This window comes from Macaca thibetana, chromosome 7 (genome assembly GCF_024542745.1).
Source record: "Macaca thibetana thibetana isolate TM-01 chromosome 7, ASM2454274v1, whole genome shotgun sequence".
NCBI classification, from domain to species: Eukaryota; Metazoa; Chordata; class Mammalia; order Primates; family Cercopithecidae; genus Macaca; species Macaca thibetana.
In genome coordinates this window covers 102,066,715-102,089,541 of record NC_065584.1, presented here as the reverse complement: position 1 = coordinate 102,089,541, position 22,827 = coordinate 102,066,715, and the positions used below count along the sequence as shown (strand labels likewise).

At 48.1% G+C, this 22,827-nt stretch overlaps 2 protein-coding genes across 4 annotated transcripts in view; one reads left to right on the top strand and one right to left on the bottom strand.

Moving 5' to 3' along the window:
- Positions 1 to 9,245, top strand: part of ISG20 (interferon stimulated exonuclease gene 20) — a 239,153-nt gene extending 229,908 nt beyond the window's left edge. For 2 of the 3 annotated variants that reach the window (XM_050797710.1, XM_050797708.1), the window contains 2 exons: positions 5,831 to 6,031; positions 9,010 to 9,245. In XM_050797710.1, the coding sequence (XP_050653667.1) occupies positions 5,831 to 6,031; positions 9,010 to 9,126 (318 nt within the window). In that variant the 3' untranslated portion in view covers positions 9,127 to 9,245. Of the gene's footprint in view, positions 1 to 5,830; positions 6,032 to 8,628 lie in introns of all 3 variants that reach the window. The other variant, XM_050797711.1, reaches the window with a different exon arrangement.
- The window catches only part of MRPL46 (mitochondrial ribosomal protein L46), a 172,594-nt gene extending 162,778 nt beyond the window's left edge, over positions 1 to 9,816 (bottom strand). Inside the window, exon 1 of the mRNA XM_050797694.1 lies at positions 9,812 to 9,816. The gene's annotated coding sequence lies outside the window, so the exon portion shown is untranslated. The remainder of the gene's footprint in view (positions 1 to 9,811) is intronic.
- Between the last annotated feature and the right edge of the window lie 13,011 nt (positions 9,817 to 22,827).

The following is a 22,827-nucleotide window of genomic DNA, read 5'->3' as shown; positions in this document are numbered from 1 at the left end:
ATTGGCCTAGGGGCCTGGATGCCTCAGTCTTCATCCAGATTTGGTGCAGAAATGCTTTTGTTTCACAGTTAGAGGCTATGCGAAGTACAACGCTTTCAGCATGTGACATAGAACCCTGCTCAGACTGGGCACTTGATAGCCACTGAACGACGAGGCAGGGGTTCGAAGACCAGGCAGGTCTTTGGAACCACATCTGGGCTTCTCAGTTCCTGCTCCATCACCTATAGGTTTGTGCAATTGTCAGCAAGTTATTGAACTTTCTGAGACTCCATTCCCTAATCATAGAAGAGGACTCGTAGTGCCTCCTCCCTGGTCTCATGCGGGTCAGATGCAGTGACATGGACTGTGGCCCTAAGCGCAGTGCCTGGTTCACAGCTGATGTTTGCAAGAACTTCCCAAAACCTGGCTCAGATCATCGCCGCCTCCCCCATTCAAATATCTCCCATGGCTCCCTATTGCCTAAGGTTCCCCCAGCTCAGCACCCAGCAGTCAGGCTCTCCAAACCCCTATCTACCTGCCTTTCTTGCTTTCTCTCATAGGTCGGCCATTGCCTACCATGCATTTCAGCCAACTCCCAGTCTCTCCTATCCCCATCCCTAGAAATACCATCATTCTGGCAGCCTCAGGCCAGAAGAGACCTTTATGATGCACTTACCCACTCCTGCCCACCATCCCCGCCCCACTGATCCCTGGTCTCTGGCCCTCCTTGCTGTTGCTGATGCACTTCATAGCTTGTCCATTCACCCACACCATCTGCCTATTTCCACAGCTCTTACTATACACTTCATCTGCCCCCAGACTGGAACCTGTGTTTTGCACACAGGTGACTTGAGAATGTTTGTGGGATTGAAGTTGAACTGATTTTCATAAATACAAAAGAGTTCTGGCAGCTGCATGGAGTAAAATTGTCTCTGCCCTTGTGTTGGCCTTTGCTGTCGAGATGCGGTGATGCACCACCCTGACGGACAGGGAGTAAGCACACTGTGTTTAGAGTGGGCTGCATGGGGATCCAATCCCAGCTTTGCCTCTGGATTGCTGTGTCCTCTAGCTTATTGCTGAACCTCTTTGTGCTCCCCTAAGTAGGATCCTCTGTAACACAGAGATGATTAAATAGTACACGTGTATCCAGCCCCATGGCCCAGGCACTATTCTGAGCACGTTTCATACTCCCCCCCAACAACCCTGAACTAGTACCATCATTCCCATTTTACAGATGAGGAAACTGAAGTATGAGACTGAGTAAGCTGTCCAAGGAAGGGGTAGAGCAGAGACTCAGGTTCTGGCTCCGGAGCTGGAGCTGTGGTGTTCAGATCCCATGCTCAGTGTGTGTGAATGCACTCTATAAATGCTAAGTGTCCAATGTATGTAAGGGGCGATGTCCTGCATAGCACATGAGTAGAAATGTGGCCCAGTAATGGTCATTATTTGTCTCTGTGGATTAGGACACTGAGTATCAATTTGTTGGAGGCTCCGGAGGCAGTTTGATCCCATTTATCATCCGTAATGTTTTAATCCCAAAGACAGATCAGGCTCACAGGCCCCTAAATGTGCCAAGAGCCCCCAAAGGGCAGAAGCCTAACAGCCCTTTGATGAGACCCCCCAAGACAAGGTGACACCTCTCAGGTGAGTCTAGGGTTGGCCAGCCCTTGGTTTCATGCAGGCATTTTTTTCTTTCTTTTTTTTTTTTTTTTTTTTTTTGAGACAGAGTCTTGCTGTGTTGTCCAGGCTGGAGTGCAGTGTCACAATCTTGGCTCACTGCAACCTCTGCCTCCCAGTCTCAAGTGATTCTTGTGCTTCGGCCTCCTGAGTAGCTGGGATTACAGGCATGTGCCACCATGCCTAGCTAATTTTTGTATTTTTAGTAGAGACGGGGTTTCGTCATGTTGGCCATGCTGGTCTTGAACTCCTGCCCTCAAGCAATTCTCCCGCCTTGGCCTCCCATAGTGTTGGGATTACAGGCATGAGCCACTGCACCTGGCTATGCAGGCATTTTTCAAAGGCCCCTCACCTCTCTATCTCCTCCCAGTAAGGAGTAGTGAGTGTGCCCAGCCAGCAGCCAGCAATAAGGTAGCCCATAGTGGTCAGGAGGCTCCAGGGAGTCCCAAGTCCACCCAGGAGTGCTAGCACTTTAGGCCACTGATGTGAGTGGAGGCCCCCCACTCCATCCCTTTTTATTTATTGTAATGTGGCGACATTATGTTATAATGTAAAGCCTTATGATCTGACATCTTTGTGTCTGACCATTATATAGAGGGGATATTTAGCAATGTTGGGAGACATTTCTGGTTGTCACAGTGGCCGGCATCTAGTGGGTAGAGACCAGAGAGCTCCCAAACATCTCACAATGCCCAGGGCAGCTCCCTCCCCTGCCACGCACACATAACAAAGAAATATCTGGCCCCACATGGCAACAGTGCTGAGGCTAAGAAACCCCGGTCTATAGAGAGCCCCACAAATGAAACTGTCAGCACAGGAGGGAATCTATGCACTGGAGCCTGGCATCCAGAGAGGGGCAGTGATTTGCCTAAGGACATGCAGGAAGCTATGATACAAATCACTGCTGACATTCGGGGGTCCCACCTGGTGAGTTAATGTTTTTCTTCTTCCTTTTTAAAAAGTCTAACAGTAATTTTTAGTAACTTGTAAATCACTTTTGTGACTGAATGCTCTTTTAATGTCAACCCAGCATAAGGAGGGGCATCCAGCCTGGGAAGCACCGTGGTTGCGGACCCAGATGCAGACAGAAGGGAAGTCATGGTAGCTTGTGAACAGGGAGAGATTTCAGCTGTAGCCAGTCCGGTAGTCCTTGCACAGGTGGGAGTGTCCTGTTGGGGCCCTGCCACCTGGCAGGTCTTTCTGGGGCTCAGCCAGATGAAGGAGGAAGGCTTCAATATCCAGATTTGCCCCAGGATAAGCGGCCTTGTGGGAACCAGGCACTAGCCGGGGGCAGGGACACCAAGGGAGCTTGGCAGGGGACAAGAGCAAAGACTGGGGCTGGAGCCACTCCAGAAGGTGATAGTAAGGGACCTGGTCCTCTGCAAGAACAACATTCTTCAGAGCCCCTTACTCATAGCCTCTCCTGGCAGTCAAGAATGAATGAATCGGTATATGAACTAATGTACGACGGATGAATGAATGCATGGTAGAGGCAGCAGGCTCTGGACTGCTCAGTGGGATTCAGTGCAGACTTGTTAGATGGGAAGAATCCCCTGAAACAGTTGCTGACACCCCTCCCTGGAGATTTCAATTTAGTAAGTCTGTGTAGGGCCTGGCCCTCCAGAATTTTTGCATCAGGCACATCTGGGAAATACTTGGAGTAGAGTGGAAACGCAGCGGAAGGTTTTGAAAGTGGCAAAGTCTGACCCTCTTATTCTGACTCAGTCTCATGGTGACTCCCCCCATAGTGCCTCATGTAGACCCCTCCAGCAGATGCCCAACTCCTTCCCTTTTCAGACCTGCCTCAGTCTGTTTAGCCTTGGCTGCTAAAGGGCCACTCAGGCCTCACCAGTCTGGACCCTCACCTTACCCCAGAGGGCCTTTGATATCTCCAGACTCTCAGGCTCGGGAAGTGACGAGTTTCCTGGGAATCCACATCACGATGATTCGTTCCTTCTATGTCTGGGCCCAGCTGTGGCTGCCTCTGGGATGGTGGATGAGTTCCTTCAGGGCTTTGTGTGAACTGGGCCTGAGCCAAGCCTTCTATGTCTGGGCCCAGCTGTGGCTGCCTCTGGGATGGTGGATGAGTTCCTTCAGGGCTTTGTGTGAACTGGGCCTGAGCCAAGCCCCTAGAAGGGGAAAACAGGCCACATTGTTCAGGAGCACAAAGGATGTTAGCAAGAAAAGACACGTGACCCATGGCCGCCCACACACCCACATCTCTCCACACCCCGTGCCGTTTCTGCCCGCCGCTGTGTGCTAGGCAGTTTCCTCTACACAGTTTCCCTTGAGCTGCTGCTCTGAGGTCGTGTGCCTGTTGTCATATTTTAAAGCCTCAGTTTTATCGCCATTTCCCAGGTGGCCTCTAGCGCACTCAAGCTTGAGAAGCGCTGGTGTGGTTCAGGAGCAGCGCCCCTTCATTCTCTAGCACACTCTCCCCAGTCCTCTAAGTTGAGCATGAGCTCTGTCCAGAGAAGGCCTCCAAACAGACGGCAGGCAGGCCGGTCCAAACAGACCATGCATGGACCCTGGCAGGGCCTCAGTCTTCTGTGGTTGCCAGGGGAGAGAACGTGACCCATGCCCGCTGGCCATTAGAAGACAGGCTGTGGGGAAGGTGTTAGCCACCAGAAGGCTCTTTCCTGGGGCACACGCTAAGATCGTGGGCTCCTGCAGCAGGACAGGCCGTCAGTTAAGGCACCTTGAAGGCTGGAACCATTGGAAGGTTTGCTCACCCACCTGTCTGGTGGCTGGTGCTGGCCTGCCTTGGCCACATCACTATCTCGGTGGCTCTCCGCATGGTCTCTCTAGCATGGTGGCTTTGGGGTGGCCAGATTTTTTTTTTTTTTTTTTTTTTTTTTTGAGATGGAGTCTCACTGTCGCCCAAGCTGGAGTGCAGTGGCACAATCTCAGCTCACTGCAATCTCCCTCCCAGGTTCAAGCAATTCTCCTGCCTCAGCCTCTCGAGTAACTGGGACTAGCCACTGCGTCCGTGTAGTTTTTGCATTTTTAATAGAGACAGGGTCTCACCATGTTGGCCAGGCTGGTCTCAAACTCCTGGCCTCAGGTGATCCGCCTGCCTCAGCCTCCCAAAGTGCTGGGATTACAGACATGAGCCACCATGCCTGGCTGGTGGCTGGACTTCTTATAGAATTCCTGTCCCAGACAGAAGTCAGAAGTCATACAGCCCAGCCCATATGCAAAGGGAGGGGAGTTTTTTTCCATCTTTTTTTAAGAAGAGTATCAAGGAATTTGCAAACTTGTTTTAAAATCATCGGAGTAAGCCTGGGCATGTTACTTGTCTGCGTTTCAGATATTTCCTTTGTAAAACTCAGTTAAATGCAGTGCTCCCTCCTCACTGTTAGTTTTCTGTGGCTGCCGTAAGGAAGCCATCAACTTAGTGGTTCACAGCAACACAGATGTATTCTCTTACAGTTCTGTAGTTTCCAAGTTCAGCATGGGTCTCACTGGGCTAAAATCAGTGTCAGTGGGGCTCGGTTTCTTCTGGATGCTCTGGGGAAGAATCCATTTCCTTGCCCTTTCTGGCTTCTAGAGGTTGCCTGAATACCTAGACTCACAGCCCCTCCCTCCATCTTCAAAGCCAGCAACAGCCTGTTTTCCTCACGTGGATTCACTCTGACCTCCACATGTAAGGAGCCTTGTGATTATGTTGGGCCCACATGGGTAGGCCAGGCAATCTCCCCATTTGAAGGTTCACTGATTAGCAATCTAAATTCTGCCCGGAATTTTTATTCCTCTTTGCCGGGTAATGTATTCACAGATCCTGGGGACTAGGGTGTGGACATCTTTGGGAGGTCATTATTCTGTCTGCCACAATAGAATTGTTGGGAAGATTAAACAACATAATATGCATGATGGATTTTGAGGCATGTCTGGCACCCGGGAAATACTCAGGACGTACTAATCATTGCTCCTACACAGTGCAGCTCCCGAAGGAGCCCAGGTAGGCTTTTGGCACAGACTGAAACTATCAAGTGTGAGGAGGGACCTAGTCCAATCTCTTCTTTTCAAAGATGATATATTTGAAGCCCAGGGAGGGATGATAATTTGCCCAAGGTCACACAGCCATTCAAGGAGGGGTTGCTCCCTTGCCAGCCCCAGACCCACCCAGAGGATGCTGGGTCATGTAGGGGTGGGCACATGTCTTCCTGGCCAGATCCTGCAGCTCCTGAAAGGCAAGCTGGTGGTGGGTCATGACCTGAAGCACGACTTCCAGGCACTGAAAGAGGACATGAGCCGCTACACAATCTATGACACGTCCACCGACATGCTGCTGTGGCGTGAGGCCAAGCTGGACCACTGCAGACGTGTCTCCCTGCGGGTGCTGAGTGAGCGCCTCCTGCACAAGAGCATCCAGGTGAGAACCTCCTTGTCCTTCTCCCCCTCTTCCCTCTCCTCCCCCTCGTCTTCCCCCTCCTCCCTCTCGTCTCCTTGCCCTCCTCCTCACCTGTCTCTTCCTCCTTCCCCTCCTCCTTTTACTCCTCACCCTCCCCCTTTGCCCTCCTCCCCCTCCCCCACCTCCTCGCTCTCCTCCCCTTCTTCCCCTTCTCCCTCCCTGTCCCCTCCCCTCTTCCTCCTCCCTCATGCCCTCGCACACCTCGGCAGCCTGCCCGAGGCATTGATGGTAGGTCCTGCTGTGCCTGGTCCCTGGGCTGGTAGAGTGAGGATGAGGGCAGGGAAGGAGAAACACCCAACAAAGGTTTGCTTTTGTTGTTGAAATCAAGCCAGTCACCCTGTGGGAAGTGAAGCTTGCTCTCACCATAGAACTCTGGGCAATGGTGTAAAACACACACCTCACCTCGGATGTGTCTCACAGCAGGAGCCAGGGAACTGGTATATTTGTACACCAGTTCCCATCAACCTCCAGCTGCTGCTGCTCCTGGGCACTGATTCCACAGCACTTCTGGCTGGTGGGCAAAGCCGGCAGGAAAAGGCATGCAGATGTGGGGCGTTGGGAGTTTACCCTGTGGGAAGGGCAGAGGGAGAGGGGCCAGACACTAAGAGCCAGGGCTGCACACAGGGACCCTTCAGGTCAACGGCTGTTTGTTAAACACCTGCTCCATGCTTTAGGCCAGATCCTAGAGACACATGGTGAGCAAGACCCGTCTCTGTCCTTGAGCTCTTGGTTGGTTGGGAGGTGGCCCTTAACCAGGTCATCAGCACACATGGTAGGGAGTATCTGATGGAGGGAAAGGCAGTGCCCTGGGAGCAGGATGAAGGATGGGGCTGGCAGGGCAGGAGACCAGATCTGAACAGAGCCTGGAGGGTCTTAGTCAAGGAGGACAGAAGGCATACGGAGTGGGGCCGGCTGAGCCAAAGCCTGAGGCTGGGTGAGGGGCTGGGGAGCATGGAGCCCGCCCCTCGCCTGCTGGTAAGAACTTCAGGAACCATGTCCGGAGCAGGGAACAGGCCTGAGTCTGGGCCTGTTAGCCTTGAGGCACGTGAGGCACATAAGGGCCAGGCTGGGGTTTTCCTGGAGCCCTTGTCACTCTGTGGTTCTCAGTCTGGGGCCTTGAGCCTGACCCAGGGCCTTCTCTTAGGCTCTGTCCCTGGGCTTATTAAGCCTGGTTGTTCCAGAAGCTCAGTACCCCACCAGGCAGTTCCTGCCTGCACTGATGCCCCTAGAAACCAGCTCTCCAGCCCCCCTCACATGGACAGTGGTGCTACTGATCACTGTGACTAGAACTGACCCACAGGACACAAGGAGCTAACATGGTAGAGCTGTCACAGTTGGGCAGTGGTGTTACTGCCCCTCGAGGGGGTGAAATGGCAGGCCTGTGGCTCCCCGCCAAGCTGCGTGCATGGTAGACTAGGCTGCATAGGAAAGGAAGGACCCTGCCATTTACCAAGCCCTGTGGAGGATGCTGGGCACTTGGCATCTCTCATTCCATCCTCTAAGGCAGGTATAATCAGGCCCATTTCACAGAAGAGGAAACAGAGGCCCAGAGAGGAAAAGTGGCTTGCCCATGGTCACAGAGTTTATAAGCAGGGGAGCTGGGAATTGGAGCCTGGGTTTGTCTGATTCCAAGTCCAGGGCTCTTCACCTCGCCACTTGGTAATAAAGGATGCTGGTGCTGCATTCTTCTTCTGTTCTTGGCTTCCCTCTCTATAGAACAGAGTGGTAGGGCACATAACCTCCCTGTGCCTCAGTTTCCTCATCTGTCAAGCAAGGATGGTGACAGGCAGGTATTCAGAGGCACAGCGCGGACGACACCACCATGCTACCTGCTTGTTGATTAATGATAGAGTGTCTAAGCCAAAAAATAAACATTAAAAAATAAAACAGTACAGCATAATAACGGCAATGAGAAAAAGCCTTTCTGAGCTAGGCCACCTAACCAGGTATTCCCAACACCCTGTCTGGAGTGCCTGGAAAAGGAGCCCCTGTGAGAACAGGATGGCCTCTCTCGACAGAGGGACACCAAGAAAATGCAGCCAGGTCCAACAGCCCGCTGACTCCCATGCTGGGTACTAGCCAGGACACCAGGGCTGAGCTGGGGATGCAAAGGGAGATGAAAGGTGACTGCAGTGAGGATTTGCCCAGCGTACTTGCCTCTGCAGGATCCACATCTTAGCTCCACAACTGGCTGGCTTGTGTGTGAGCCTCAGTTTTATCATCAGTAAAATGGGGGAATAATCGTATCCAGCTCAGAGGTTTAACTTCAGCCTAGTGCATGGAAGACATGGTAAATGGTCATCGCTTCTCCCTTGAATGGACTGAGGGCCCCCTGACTCCCATAGCACTACCCCATAAAGTCTAGGCTCCCGACTTCGGCATTCAAGGCCTTCAGTGATAAATCCAGGCCCACCATCTGTCCCCACACCATCTTTCACACACCCCCTGCCCCCACCCTCTCAGGTCTCTTATTTTAGCTGCACATGCTCTCCCTGCCTCCTAAATGCTTGCAGCCTTTCCTTTCCATTTATTGATGTCCTTGTGTTCTCTCTGAGCAGCCCTTCCCCGTGTCCCTAGCTGGAGTTCCTCACTCCCTCCTCGGTGTCCTGAAGCTCCTTGTTAGAGCTGCTGGAGCCACTGTGTGTGTCTGACAGCAAGTCTGCAGCCTCTACTTACCTTGCGGGACTGCAGGTGACTTGAAGGCACAGCCTGGTTCCCAGGAGGCTGGATTTTGTGCCACTGGCCCGAGGGCTGAAGGCAGGCCAGCTCCAGCCACCTGCTGAATCTCCTAAGTCCAGAGTGTCAGAGACCTCAAGAGACTGTCACCCACTGACCCACCTGGGGACTCTGGAAATCGGGATGTGACCAGGGAAGACCCCATCGTGGGGCCTCTGAATTCAGCTTCATCCCAAGTCCCCACTCTATACTTGTGTCTGCAGAACAGCCTGCTTGGACACAGCTCGGTGGAAGATGCGAAGGCAACAATGGAGCTCTACCAAATCTCCCAGAGAATCCGAGCCCGCCGAGGGCTGCCCCGCCTGGCTGTGTCAGACTGAAGCCCCATCCAGCCCATTCCCCAGGGACTAGAGGCTTTCGGCTTTTTGGGACAGCAACTACCTTGCTTTTGGAAAATACATTTTTAATAGTAAAGTGGCTCTATATTTTCTCTACGCCATCACTGGGTCCTCTTCTTATTCTTCTCTCCGAGCTGGGTTAACAGTAGACAGGACCCATTTCTGTGTGATGTTAGGAGGGAATGAAGTCTTATGCTGGGGAAGTGGGCAAGTGTCAATTTCCTTAATATCTTGAATCCTGTGGGTCCAAAATGCAGCTTGGGAATCTAAGTAGCATATGGCTTAATTACTAATCCCACCCTTTGCTGTTGCATTCTAGCCCTATTCCTGGTGCATTTATGCCTAGAAAGGTGATGTTATTTCCTGGGGTGGCATTCAGCTCCTCTTGATTTTGGTGCCACAGCATTTGTGGACTTTGAAGTGAAGGTATAGGAAATGTCAAGGGTGCCACCCCAGCAACCTTGAGCCAGTCACCCCTCCTCTTATTTGTAAAACGAGGAAGGAAAGGTAATGAACTGTGGAGTCAGAGAGAAGTAGGTTGGAATCTTGTCTTTGTCATTTAGTAGCTGTTTGACTTAAGGTGACTCACTGAACTTCTCAGTTTCTCTATCTGTAAAATGAGAATTCTAACAACTCGTAGGGTATTTGTGAGACATTGCATGCGAAGCCCCCAGCACCATGCCTGTCCTAGCTTAAGCACCCACCAGGTGTCGATAAGTAATTGTTCTTCCCTGGACTGCCTGCAGATCTAGGGTACCCCAGGAAGAGTCACAGCACTCTGCTTTGGGGCTCGGCTCTCTGAGGGGAGGGCATACTGTACAGGGAGGAGGGGTCTGGACCAGAAATCAACTGCAGAATTCTTGTTATTTTCATAATAATTAGTAGTTTAGTGCTTACACTAAATAAAAATCACTGGAATGGTGTCCAAGCAACTTTGTTTTGTTTTGTTTTGGTTTGGTTTGGTTTTTGTTTTTGAGATGGAGTCTCACTCTGTCACCCAGGCTGGAGTACAGTGACTGGATCTTGGCTCACTGCAACCTCCACCTCCCGGGTCCAAGTGATTCTCCTGTCTCAGCCTCCCAAGTAGCTGGGATTACAGGCATGCACCATCACACCCAGCTAATTTTTATATTTTTAGTAAAGATGGGGTTTCTCCATGTTGGCCAGTCTGGTCTCAAACTCCTGACCTCAAGTGATCCACCCACCTCAGCCTCCCAAAGTGCTGGGATTACAGGCGTGAGCCACCGCACCTGGCCAAGCTGTTCCTTTTTTTAACCTCCACAGGTGATTCTGGTCCTAGGGTACTTGAGTCACCTGCGGTGCTTTCTCAGCCATCCCAGCACCTGAGCATGGTCCTCTGACACTACAGTGAGCATCTGCATCACCTGGCAGATGCTGGGTTCACCCCCAGCGTTTGAGACCCAGTGGGTTGCAGTGGAGCTTGAGAATGTGCAAGTTCCCCATTCTAACAAGTTCCCCACTGCTGTTGCTGCTGCTGCTGCTGCTGCTGGCCCGGGGACCACGCTTTGAGAGAAGCACTGCCTAAGCATCAGGTGTTAGGATGTGCAGCCACAGTTGAGAGTTGGCCCCAGGGCTGGGCGCCACCAAGGTGCACTCAGTCACAGGTCCAGCCTCTCCCCATGCCACCTCCCTTGGCTCCCTGTTCAGGCAGAGAGGTCCACAGCCCAGCAAGATGGGTCCCAAATAGCCCACTGCACAGAAGAGGGACTCGAACAAGGTTAAGAACCCAAGAGATTCCAATCCAGACCTGCCCGATCCCCAAACTCAAGTGTTTTTTTCCTCTCAGCTGTCCTAGGATGGCAATGCCTCCCATCTGAGCCACTGACCTCTGGGAAGCTGGAGGGCCCCCTCCCATGTCTGGAAGAAGGGAGAGATGCAATCTGCTCTCACAGGGTTCTCTCCCACCCTGTCCCCAGAGTTTCAAGGTGATGACCCAGCCTTCTGCAGCTTTATGATTTCTTATGTGCCTTCAAGGCTGCTGGGTGCATTGGCCTTGTCTGGCTGTGATTGGCCACCAGGTGGTGGCCTTGGGCCGTCTGTCCTCCCGAAAGCTTCGAAGGCAGAACCTGCATAATGAACATTTTGGGATGTGGTGTGAGGGACAGTGTCTTCAAAAATGCCTAGGGGGCTGCTCCAGGGATCCTCTAGGCAGTCTTCAGTCAGCCACAGATGCTAAGGCTCAGAGAGGGGCTGGAGCATGATGCAGCCTGGCCTGGGAGGTGAGCCCAGGCTTTCTGACTCCCGGCCCAAGGTTCTGTCCATGGCTTCAGGCTTCCTTGATAGGAGACACAAATCAGGTTTCCTGAAGGCAGAGCATTTCAAAGGGAATTTCCAGCCCGATTTGCTTAGATGCCCTGGGGGGAAAGAAAACTGGGGAGGTGCCCATCACCCCCACTCCCAGGCAGGCAGGACCCCGGAGAACAGCAGGTGCCGCAGTCACGTAAAACACAGGCAATGAGCGCTCTAGAAAGTGCACCAGCTTTAGAGTCAGCTGACCTGGGCTGAGGATCCGGCTTGAGTCATGGCAGACGAGTGTCTTACTTCTGTGACACTCAGTATTCCCAGCCACTGTGTGGGCTTTCCTGCCACGCAGGGCTGAAAAGAAGATTGAGAGTCTGTATGTAAGGTGCCCAGCACTGGGCAGGAGGCGGGGGCAGGAGGGGAAGGGGCCCATAAACAGCATCCATCACTACTGATATAAAAATCAAGAGCTGCCTTGGGGCTGCCCCTCTAGACTCCTCAACACATTTGGAGTTGATGCCTGCAAATGTGGGGTTTATTCCGATGAGGTTTGAGGATGGGAGAAAGGAAGGCGATGTTTATTGAGATGGTAATGTCTAGCCCACGGGCAGCCCTATCTGGGGTTCCAGTCAGGGCAGGCAGCTCAGGCTATCTGGTGTTCCCTGAGCCCACGGGAGAGCCTGCGTCTTAGCAGGTACTGCTTCCTCCTTCTGCAGCCGGCCCAGCTGAGCCTACAGGGTGCAACTAGAGAGGGAGAAAGGTGGGTATATTCCGGGCCTCTACTCCAAGGGTCACAGATGAAAATGCCTCAAGGGCCAGTCCTGAAAAATGAATGACTGAACCGGACCAGCTGTGCTGTGGGGAACAGGGAGTGTGTACCTTGCTGGAGCAGGCAGTTGCCACTCAGCCCCAGCTTGCTGTGGCCATGCACAAGTGCTGGCCATTGTGCACATTGTCAGGGCTGCGTCTGGCCCACAGGCCACCAGTTTGAGACCTAAACTCCAGTCCACCTCCTGACTCTGACTGGGAGGCATCTACCCTTGTCCTGGATGTGTCCAAAGACAGAAAATCAACTTCTCAAAAGCACTTCTCAGAGGGTGCAGGCCCGGGATTTATGTATAGCAAGGTTTGTCCCCCTTAAGCTCACACCCACAAGAAATGCAATCCCACTTTAATGGGGTGACCTGTGACACATCTTCAAATGCTTTTCATGTCACCATCCTCTCCCTTGAGTCTTTGACTTTCCAGGTTAAATGTACTCAATTTCTCAATGTTTTCCTTTTATGTGAAGCCCCTCCCGATTTCTCCTCTACCCCCCACCAGCTAGCCCCCTACCCATTCCTACACCCTGGCTTCCTTGTCCCTTCTCTCCCCACACTCCCCAAGCCCCACTCTCAGTGGGTCCTTAACAAATGGGGAAAAGGTGGAGAGAGAAGCAGGACCCAGGTGAGCTGAGGGAAAGAGCAGCATGCACCACCCAGCCGAGGCTGCTGGGAAGACCTGCGGCACTGGCGGGATGAACGAAGGTGCCAGGGACAAGAGTCACGGCCTGCTGACTGTGCAGGCATCAAATAGACTTTTTGGGTAGCTGGAAATAACAGTCTGAAAACCGGCCCCACCTTGCTGAGCACACCTGAGTCACCTGTGACTCAGACTCAGACTCCTGGGCTGACCCAGTGACGGGACTGGAAAGGCTGCCCCACCCCTCTCAGTCCCCTTGTCCCTCCCCGCTTCCAGCCCATCTCAGCCAGAATGGAGAAAAGTGCTTCTATTCAGGGGTATACTCGTGCTCCTCCTATCCTGAACTGCTAAATGTCTCCGGGCACATCCCAGCCCCTGCCTCCCCACTGTCCCCCAGCCCATCCGAAGGCCCATTGTTGTCTCCAAGGGTGTCAGCCAGCCCTGTCCCAGTTCCAAGAGTGGTAACCAGCGAAGCCCAGCTTCCTGTCCAGTGTTCTGCGGGCTGGGCCAGGCACTGCAGCCAAGAGGCTTACTCACTGGTGGAACAATTTCTCCTCTATATGGAAAGAACATATGCTTTTCCTGCTGGGGGATGAGAGACTCTCGAGTGGCTTTGCCGAGACGTGGGGGAGAAGGCAAATGCTGGCCTGGCCCCAGCACCCTGATTTCCAGCAATGTGTGTCTTGTGGCAGAAGCTTCAGGCCTCTGCTCCCTGGCACGTGGGGAGGCCCAGGGAACACTGCTTAGAACCCTTGGTTTTAGGGCACTGACCTGGTCCCCTCTTTCAGGGCTGGATGTCCTGAACTCCTCATTCTCCTATTCCATTCTCCCAATTTTAGGGCTAGAACAGAGTGGGAAGATCTGAACTTAGTTCTGCCAGAGCCCCTCTCCAGCCTTGAGGTCCCTCCAGAATGGAAATGTCAGTGCCTACCTCAGAGGGTGCTTGTAGGGTTATAGGGACACACAACAAGTGCTTAAAAGATAACAACCATTGTGTTGTTATTAATGTTGTTCTCCTCTCAATACATATTTACTCAGCATCTCCTGTGTGCTGGGGGATGTACTAGGCCCTGGGGATGAAGGTAGAGGAAGAGCTGGCTGTTTCCCCCAAGCTGCTACCTGCCCCCGCTCCACCCCCCTAAACATGTTCATGTGCATACACTAGCAGGGCGTAAGGCACAAATAATACGAGTCTTCAGATGATTTCAGCCTTGACCAACATCTTGACTCCAACTTTGACAGACTCTGAGCCAGAAACACCCAGCTAAGTCACCCCAGATTCCTGACCTCAAGAAATTGCACAAGATAATAAAGGCTTAATGCTGTTTTAAGCCGTTAAGTTTTAGGGTAGTTTTTAATGCAACAGTAGAAAACTAATGCACTATCTATATACTAGAAACCCCAAAAGACTAAATAGAGTAGAGAAAATAGTTGAAAAAATAATAACCAAGAATTTCCCAGAATACCAAAGAATGCATGTTAATATGGAAATAATCCATTGCATTCCCAACTAAGTCTGTAAGTAAAAATTCACATCTAGATACATTTCAGTGGAATCTTAAAAATCTGAAAGTCAAAAATGAAATTCTTTTGTCTGTAATGTAGAGGCTGGAAAAATTTTTTTAATAAAGTTCTATAAGCTTCCAGAGAGGAAAAGATCACCTACAAAGAAGTAAGAGTGAGACTGATATCTAACTTCTCAACAGCAACATTGAATGCAGGGAAATGGAATAACATCTTCAAAGAGTAGAAGGAAAAGAACTTTGGACCTGCAGATCTATGTTTAACTAAGTTTTTGTTTAAAATGCAAAAACAGTCATACTGGAAAATGGGAGTTTCATAAAAAACTAAACATGCAACTACCATACAACCCGGCAATTGCATTCCTGGGCATTTATCCCAGAGAAACAAAAACATATTTCACACAAAAATCTGTATATGGATGTTTATAGCTGCTTTACTTATAACAGTAAAAAACTGGAGACAACCCAGATGTCCTTCAATGGGTGAATGGTTAAATAAACTGTGGTGTGTCCATACCACATAATTCTACTAGAATAAAGGGAAACTATTTATACACCTAACAACTTAGATCAATCTCCAGATAATTATGTTGAGTGTAAAAGTCAGTCCCAAAAGGTATATATTGCATGATTACACTTAAAAAATTTTCCTTAAGTGACAAAATTATAAAAATGGAGAACAGTTTCATAGTTCCCAGGAGTTACAGGTGGGAAGAGGAGATTGTGGTGGCACATACGGCATTCTGAATAGTGAGACCTCACAACTGTACAACTTCCCACACTCTGCCCCCAAAATGCTTCTGTTAATCTCTAACCTCCTGGCATGAGACAAAAGAATTTCTCTCTGAGGAAACTGATCAAGCCAATGGCAAAAACCTATAGATATTCCTATCTGGGGTTCCCAGTGAACCAGCTGGACTTCTGCTCCATCACCCTACAGTGAGGCCCACAGTCAACGAGCCCTTTCCACACAAAGACAGATCCCCTAATCAGGCTTTTAGTGCCTCACTCTTCAATATGAATAGCCAGCAAAGGATCACCAGCCTTTCGAGGAAGGTTTCCACTTGAAAGTTACCCAAAAAAAGAGTAGGTGAAAACTGAGATGGAATAGATACAAAGCAGGCAGGACACTTTAAAGAAAGAAAGGGGGGTGGAAACACCATAATTAATATTATCAGAAAACAAATCAAATATATTACATCCAAAAAGTAAATAATACTACTTAAGAAGGAATATTAAAAGAACAAAAAATGTTCTTCACAAGTAAAAATAGTACAGCAGAGATTTTAAATGCAATAAAATATTAAAATATCAAGTAGTGTAAAACTTCTAGAAAATAGACCAAAAAGTTAAAGAGAAAACAAAACAGATGGAGGTGGAGCAAGATGGCTGAGTAGAAGCCTTCACTGCTCATCCTCCCCATAGGAACACCAAAGTGAACAAAAAAGCACCTTCATAAAAACCAAAAATCAGGTGAGTGATCACAGTACCTCGTTTTAACTTCGTATCACTGAAATAGGCACTGAAGAGGGTAGGAAAGATAGTCCTGAGTTGCTGGTGCCATCCCCTCCTCATTTCCCCCGCAGCAGCTTGTGGTACAGACAGATAATCTGCACTTGTGGGCGGGAGAGAAACAGTGATTGTGGGACTTTGCATTGGAACTCAGTGCTGCCTGGTCACAGTGGAAAGCAACACCAGGCAGAACTCAGCTGGCACCCATGGCGGGAGCATGTAGACCAGCCCTAGCCAGAGGGAAATCTCCCATCCCAGCAGTTGGAACCTGAGTTCCAGCAAGCCCTGCCATCGTGGGCTACAGTGCTCTAGGGTTCTAAATAAACTTGAGAGACAATCTAGGCCACAAGGACTGCAATTCCTGGGCAAGTCTTGGTACTGTGCTAGGCTTGGCACCAGTGGATGTGCAGGGCAAATGACCTAGTGAGACACCAGCCAGGGAAGCCAAGAAAGTGCTTGCACCACTCCCCGACCCACCCCAGCCCCAGGCAGTGCAGCAGGCAGCTCTGGAAGAGATTCTTTCCCTCCACTTAAGGAGAAGAGGGGGAAGAGTAAAGAGGACTTTATTTTGCAACTTGGACACTAGCTTAGCCAAAGTAGGATAGGGCACCAGGCAGAGTCCTGAGGCCTTCATTCCAGGCCCTAGCTCCTGGACAACATTTCTAGACACACCTTGGGCCAGAAGGGAACCTGCTGCTTTGAAGGGAAGGACCCAGTCCTGTCAGGATCCATCACCTGCTTACTAAAGAGCCCTTGAGTCCTGAATAATCCACAAAGATACCCAGACAATACTCGTTATGGGCCTTGATATTTCTGGACCTGCCCTGGGCCAGAGGATAGCCCACTGCCCTGAAGGGAGAATCTCAGGCTTGGTATCATTCACCACAAGCTGACTGAAGAGCTCTCGGGCCTCAAGTGAATATCAGTGGTAGCCAAGTTGTACTCACCACAGGCCTGGGATGATGGTAGCCATGGAGAGAGACTCCTCTACTTGTAGAATGGGAAGGAAAGGGTGGGAAGGACTTTGTCTTGTGGCTTGGGTGCTAGCTCAGCTGCAGTGGAATAGAGTACCAGGCAGATTCCTAAGGTTTCCAACTCAAGGCCCTGGCTCCCAGAGAGCATCTCTAGACCTGCCCAGGGCCAAGAGGAGCTCACCATCCTAAAGGGAAGGACACAAGCCTAGCTGGCTTTACCACTTGCTGATTATAGAGCACTAGGGCCTTGGGCAAACAGGCAGTGATTACCACAGGCCTTAGGCGAGACCCAGTGCTGTGTTGGCTTCAGATCTGTCCCAGTGCAGTCTCAGTGGTAGTAGCTACAGAGGTGCTGTGTCACACAGGCAGCTTGGCACAGACAAAGAGGCTCTATTTGTTTGGGGGAAAGTAAGGGAAGAGAACAAGAACCTCTGCCTGGTAATCCAGAGAACTCTCCCAGATCTTATTCAAGACTGCCAAGGCAGTACCCCTGTGAGTCTGTATGAGCCACAGTATTACTGGGTTTGGGGTGCCCCCTAATTCATGTATGGATGCAGTGACCGAAAACTTAGATCACAACACTCAAGTCCCTTCAAATGCCTGGGAAACCTTCCTAAGAAAGATGGGTATAAACAAGCCCAGACTGCAAAAACTACAATAAATACTTCAATGCCCATATGCCAATGAGCATCCACAAGCATCAAGACCATCCCGGAAAACATGACCTCACCAAACGAACTAAATAAGTCACCAGTGACCAATCTGGAGAGTCAGAGATATGTGACCTTTCAGACTGATAATTCAAAAGAGCTGCTTTGAGGAAACTCAATGAAATTTAAGAAAACACAGAGAAGGAATTCAGAATCCTATCAGATAAATTTAACAAAGATACTAAAGTAATTAAAAAGACTCAAGCAGATATTCTGGAGTAGAAAAATGCAATTGGCATACTGAAGAATGCACCAGAGTCTCTCACCATCAGAACTGGTCAAGCAGAAGAAAGAATTAGTGAGCTTAAAGCCAGGCTATTTGAAAATACACAGTCAGGCCGGGCGCGGTGGCTCAAGCCTGTAATCCCAGCACTTTGGGAGGCCGAGGCGGGCGGATCACAAGGTCAGGAGATCGAGACCACGGTGAAACCCCGTCTCTACTAAAAATACAAAAAATTAGCCGGGCGCGGTCGAGCGCTGTAGTCCCAGCTACTCAGGAGGCTGAGGCAGGAGAAGGGCGGGAACCCGGGAGGCGGAGCTTGCAGTGAGCCGAGATCGCGCCACTGCACTCCAGCCTGGGCAACAGCGTGAGACTCCGTCTCAAAAAAAAAAAAAAAAAAAAAAAAAAAAAAAAAAAAAAAAGAAAATACACAGTCAGAGGAAGAGGAGACAAGAGAATAAAGAATAAAAAACAATGAAACATGCCTACAGGATCTAGAAAATAGCCTCAAAAAAAAAATCTAAGAGTTATTGGCCTTAAAGAGGGTGTAAAGAGAGGGAGAGAGAGAGGGATAGAAAGTTTATTCAAAGTTTATTCAAAGGGATGATAACTGATAACTTCCCAAACCTAGGGGAAGAGGTATCAATATTCAAGTGCAAGAAAGTTCTAGAATACTAAACAGATTTAACCCAAATAAGACTAACTCGAGACATATAATAATCAAACTCTGAAAAGTCAAGGATAAAGAAAGGATCCTAAAAGCAAGAGAAAAGAAACTAATAACATACAATGGAGCTCCAACACATCTGGCAGCAGACTTTTCAGTGAAAACTTTATAGGCCAGGAGAGAGTGGCAGGACATATTTACAGTGCTGAAGGAAAAAACCTTTTATCCTAGAAAAGTATATGCAAAGAAAATACCCTTCAAAGATGAAGTAGAAACAAAGAAAGTTGAAGTGTAGCGTTTTTATTAGTTTTCTCTTTTTCTGTTAGTTTGTTTATACAATCAGTGTTAAGTTGTCATCAGTTTGAAATAATAAGTTGTAAGGTATTATTTGCAAGCCTCATGGTAATCTCAAATCAAAAAACCTACAACAGGTCTGGCATGTTGGCTCACGCCTATAATCGCAACACTTTGGGAGGCCAAGATGGGAGGTTTGCTTGAGCCCAGGAGCTCAAGACCAGCCTAGGCAACATAGTGAGACCCTGCCTCTACAAAGAAATAGAAAACAAATTAGCCAAGTATGATGGCGCATGCCTGTAGTCCCTGCTATTTGAGAGGCTGAGGTGGGAGGAATGCCTGAGCCCAGGAAGTAGAGGCTTCAGTGACCTATGATTTTTCCACTGCACTCCAGTCTGGGTGACAGTGAAAACCTGTTTCAAAACAGAAAAACAAAACAAACAAAAAACCTACAACAGACACACAGAAAATAAAAAGCAAGAAATTAAAACATACCACCAGAGAAAATCACTTCACTAAAAGGAAGAAAATAAAGAAGAAAAGACCACAAAACAACCAGAAAATAAATAACAAAATGGCAAGAGTAAGTACTTACTTATTGACAGTAACATTGGGCTGGGCACAGTGACTCACGCCTGTAATTCCAGCACATTGGGAGGCCAAGGTGAGAGGATTGCTTGAGCCCAGGAGTTTGAGACCAACCCAGACAACATAGTAAGTCCCAGTATCTATAGAAAATAAATGAATAAATAAATAAATAAATTTATATTTTTTATTTTTATTTCTCACCCTGTCTTATGTTGCTGTTCTACAATTTTTTTTTTTTTTTGAGATGGAGTTTCACTCTTGTTGCCCAGGCTGGAGTGCAATGACACAACCTTGGCTCACTGCAGCCCCTACCTCCTGGGTTCGAGTGATTCTCATGCCTCAGCCTCCTGAGTAGCTGGGATTACAGGTGCCTGCCACCACGCCCGGCTAATTTTTATTTTTTTAGTAGAGATGGGGTTTCACCATGTTGGCCAGGCTGGTCTTGAACTCCTGATCTCAGGTGATCCACCTGCCTCGGTCTCCCAAAGTGGTGCCATTACAGGGATGAGCCACTGCACCCAGCCAAAAAATTATTTTAATTAGCTGGGCATGGTGGTACATACCTGGGGTCCCAGCTACTCAGGAGGCTGAGGTAGGAGGAGCGCTTAAGCCCAGGAGGTCAAGACTTCAGTGAACCATGACCATGCCACTGCTTCCCAGCCTGGGTAACAGAGCAAGACCCTGTCTCAGTAACAACAACAACAACAACAACAACAACAAACAACACTGAATGTAAATGGACTAAACTCCCCAATCAAGAGACACAGAGTGGCTAAATAGATTTTTAAAAAAATAAAAAACAAAAACCCAATGATCTGTTGCCTGTAAGAAACACACTTCACCTATAATGACACACATAAACTGGGAATAAAGGGATGGAAAAATACATTCCATGTAAATGGAAACCAAAAAAAAGCAGGAGTAGCTCTACTTACATCAGACAAAATAAATTCCAAGACAAAAACCAAAGGTCATTATATAATGATAAAAGAGTTAATTCACTAAGAGGATTTAACAATTGTAAATATATATGCACCCAACACTGGAACACCCAGATATATAAAGCGAACATTATTAGAGCTAAAGAGAGAGATACACCCCAATACAATAATAACTGGAGACTTCAACACTCTGCTTTCAGCATTGGACAGATCATCCAGGCAGAAAATCAACAAAGAAACACTGGACTTACTCTGCACTACAGACCAAATGGACCTAATGGATATTTGCAGAATATTTTATCCAATGGCTGCAGAATACACATTCTTCTCAGCACAGGGAACATTCTCAAAGACAGACCATATGTTAAGACAAAACAAGTCTTAAAAAAGTCAAAAAAATTGAGATGGTATCAAGTATCTTCTCTGATCACCATGGAATAAAACTAGAAATCAATAACAAGAGGCATTTTGGAAACTATACAAACACATGGAAATTAAACAATATGCTCCTGAATGACCAGTGGGTCAATGAGAAATTAAGAAGGAAAATTTTTAAATCCTTTATTTTATTTTATTTTTTGCTCATGCTGTCTTGTCTAAGAAAAAAAAAAATCTTGAAACAAATGATAACGGAAACACAACATACCAAAACCTATTGGCTACAGTGAAAGAAATACTAAGAGGAATGTTTACAGCTGTAAGCACCTGCATCAAAAAAGTAGAACAATTTCAGGCCAGGTGCAGTGGCTGGCACCTATAATCCCAGTACTTTGGGAGGCCACGGTGGGCAGGTCACTTGAGCCAGGAGTTCAAGGCCAGCCTGGCCAACATGATGAACCCCATCTCTACTAAAAATGCCCAAAATTAACCAGGTTTGGTGGTGCATGCCTGTAGTCTCAGTTACTTGGGAGACTGAGGCATGAGAATCGCTTGAACCTGGGAAGCAGAGGTTGCAGTAAGCCGAGATGGAACCACTGCACTCCAGGTTGGGTGACAGAGTGAGACCCTGTCTCAACAAAAAACAAAAAACAAAAAAAAGTAGAAAGGTAGAAAAATTTTAAGTAAACAACCTAATGATGCATCTGTGTGTGTGTGTGTGTGTGTGTGTGTGTGTGTGTGTGAGAGAGAGAGAGAGAGAGAGAGAGAGAGAGAGAGAGAGAGAGACTGACTCTCACTCTGTCTCCCCAGGCTAGAGTACAGTGGCATGATCTAAGCTCACTGCAACCTCTGCCTCTCGGGCTCAAGTGATCCTCCCACTTCCGCCTGCCAAGTATCTGGGACTTCAGGTGTGAGCCACTGTACCCAGCTGATGCATCTTAAAGAACTAGAAAAGCAAGAGCAAACGAAACCCAAAATTAGTAGAAGAAAGGAAATAATAAAGATCAGATCAGAAATATATGAAATAGTAGTGAAGAAAAAATACAAAAGATCAATGAAAAGAAAAGTTAGTTTTTTGAAAAGATAAACAAAATCAACAAACCTTTAGCCAGACTAAGAAAAGAAGACAAGAACAAAATTAATAAAATCAGAGGTGAAAAAGGAGCTATTACAACTGATGCCACAGAAATGCAAAGGATCATTAGAGGCTACTATAAGCAATATGTCAATAAATTGGAAGACCTAGAAGAAATTAATACATTCCTAGACACACACAACCTACCAAAACTGAACCATGAAGAAATCCAAAACCAGAATAGACCAACAAGTAAGGAGATTGAAGCTGTGATAACAAGTCTTCCAGCAAAGAAAAGCCTGGGACCAAATGGCTTTACTGCTGAACTTTACCAAACATTTGAAGAAGAACAAATACCAAGCTTACTCAAAATATTCCAAAAAATAGAGGAGGAGGGAATACTTCCAAACTCATTTTACGAGGTCAGTATTACTCTAATACAAAGACACATTAAAAAAAGAAAAGAAAGAAAACTACAAACCAATATCCCTGATGAACATTTATGCAAAAATCTTCTACAAATTACTAGCAAACTGAATTCAGCAATAAAAAGATCATTCATCAAGACCAAGTGGGATTTATCCTAGGGATGCAAGGATAATTCAACATATGCAAATCAATCAATGTGATACATCATATCAATAGAATAACGACAAAAAATGATCATTTCAATTGATGCTGAAAAAGCATTTGATAAAATTCAACATCCCTTCATGATAAAAACCATCAAAAAATGGGATATACCAGGAACATATCTTAACACAATAAAAGCAATATGTGACAGACCCATAGCTAATATTACACTAAATGGAGGAAAACTGGAAGCCTTTCATCTAAGGTCTAGAACAATGAGGATGCCCACTTTCACCACTGTTATTCAACCTAGTGCTGGAAGTCCTAGCTGGAGCAATCAGACAAGAGAAAGAAATAAAGTGCATCCAAATTGAAAAGGAAGAACTCAAATTATCCTTGTTTGTAGATGATATGATCTTATATTTGGAAAAACCTAAAAACTCTACCAAAAAACTATGAGAACTGATAAGTTCAGTAAAGTTGCAGGATGCAAAATCAGCATACA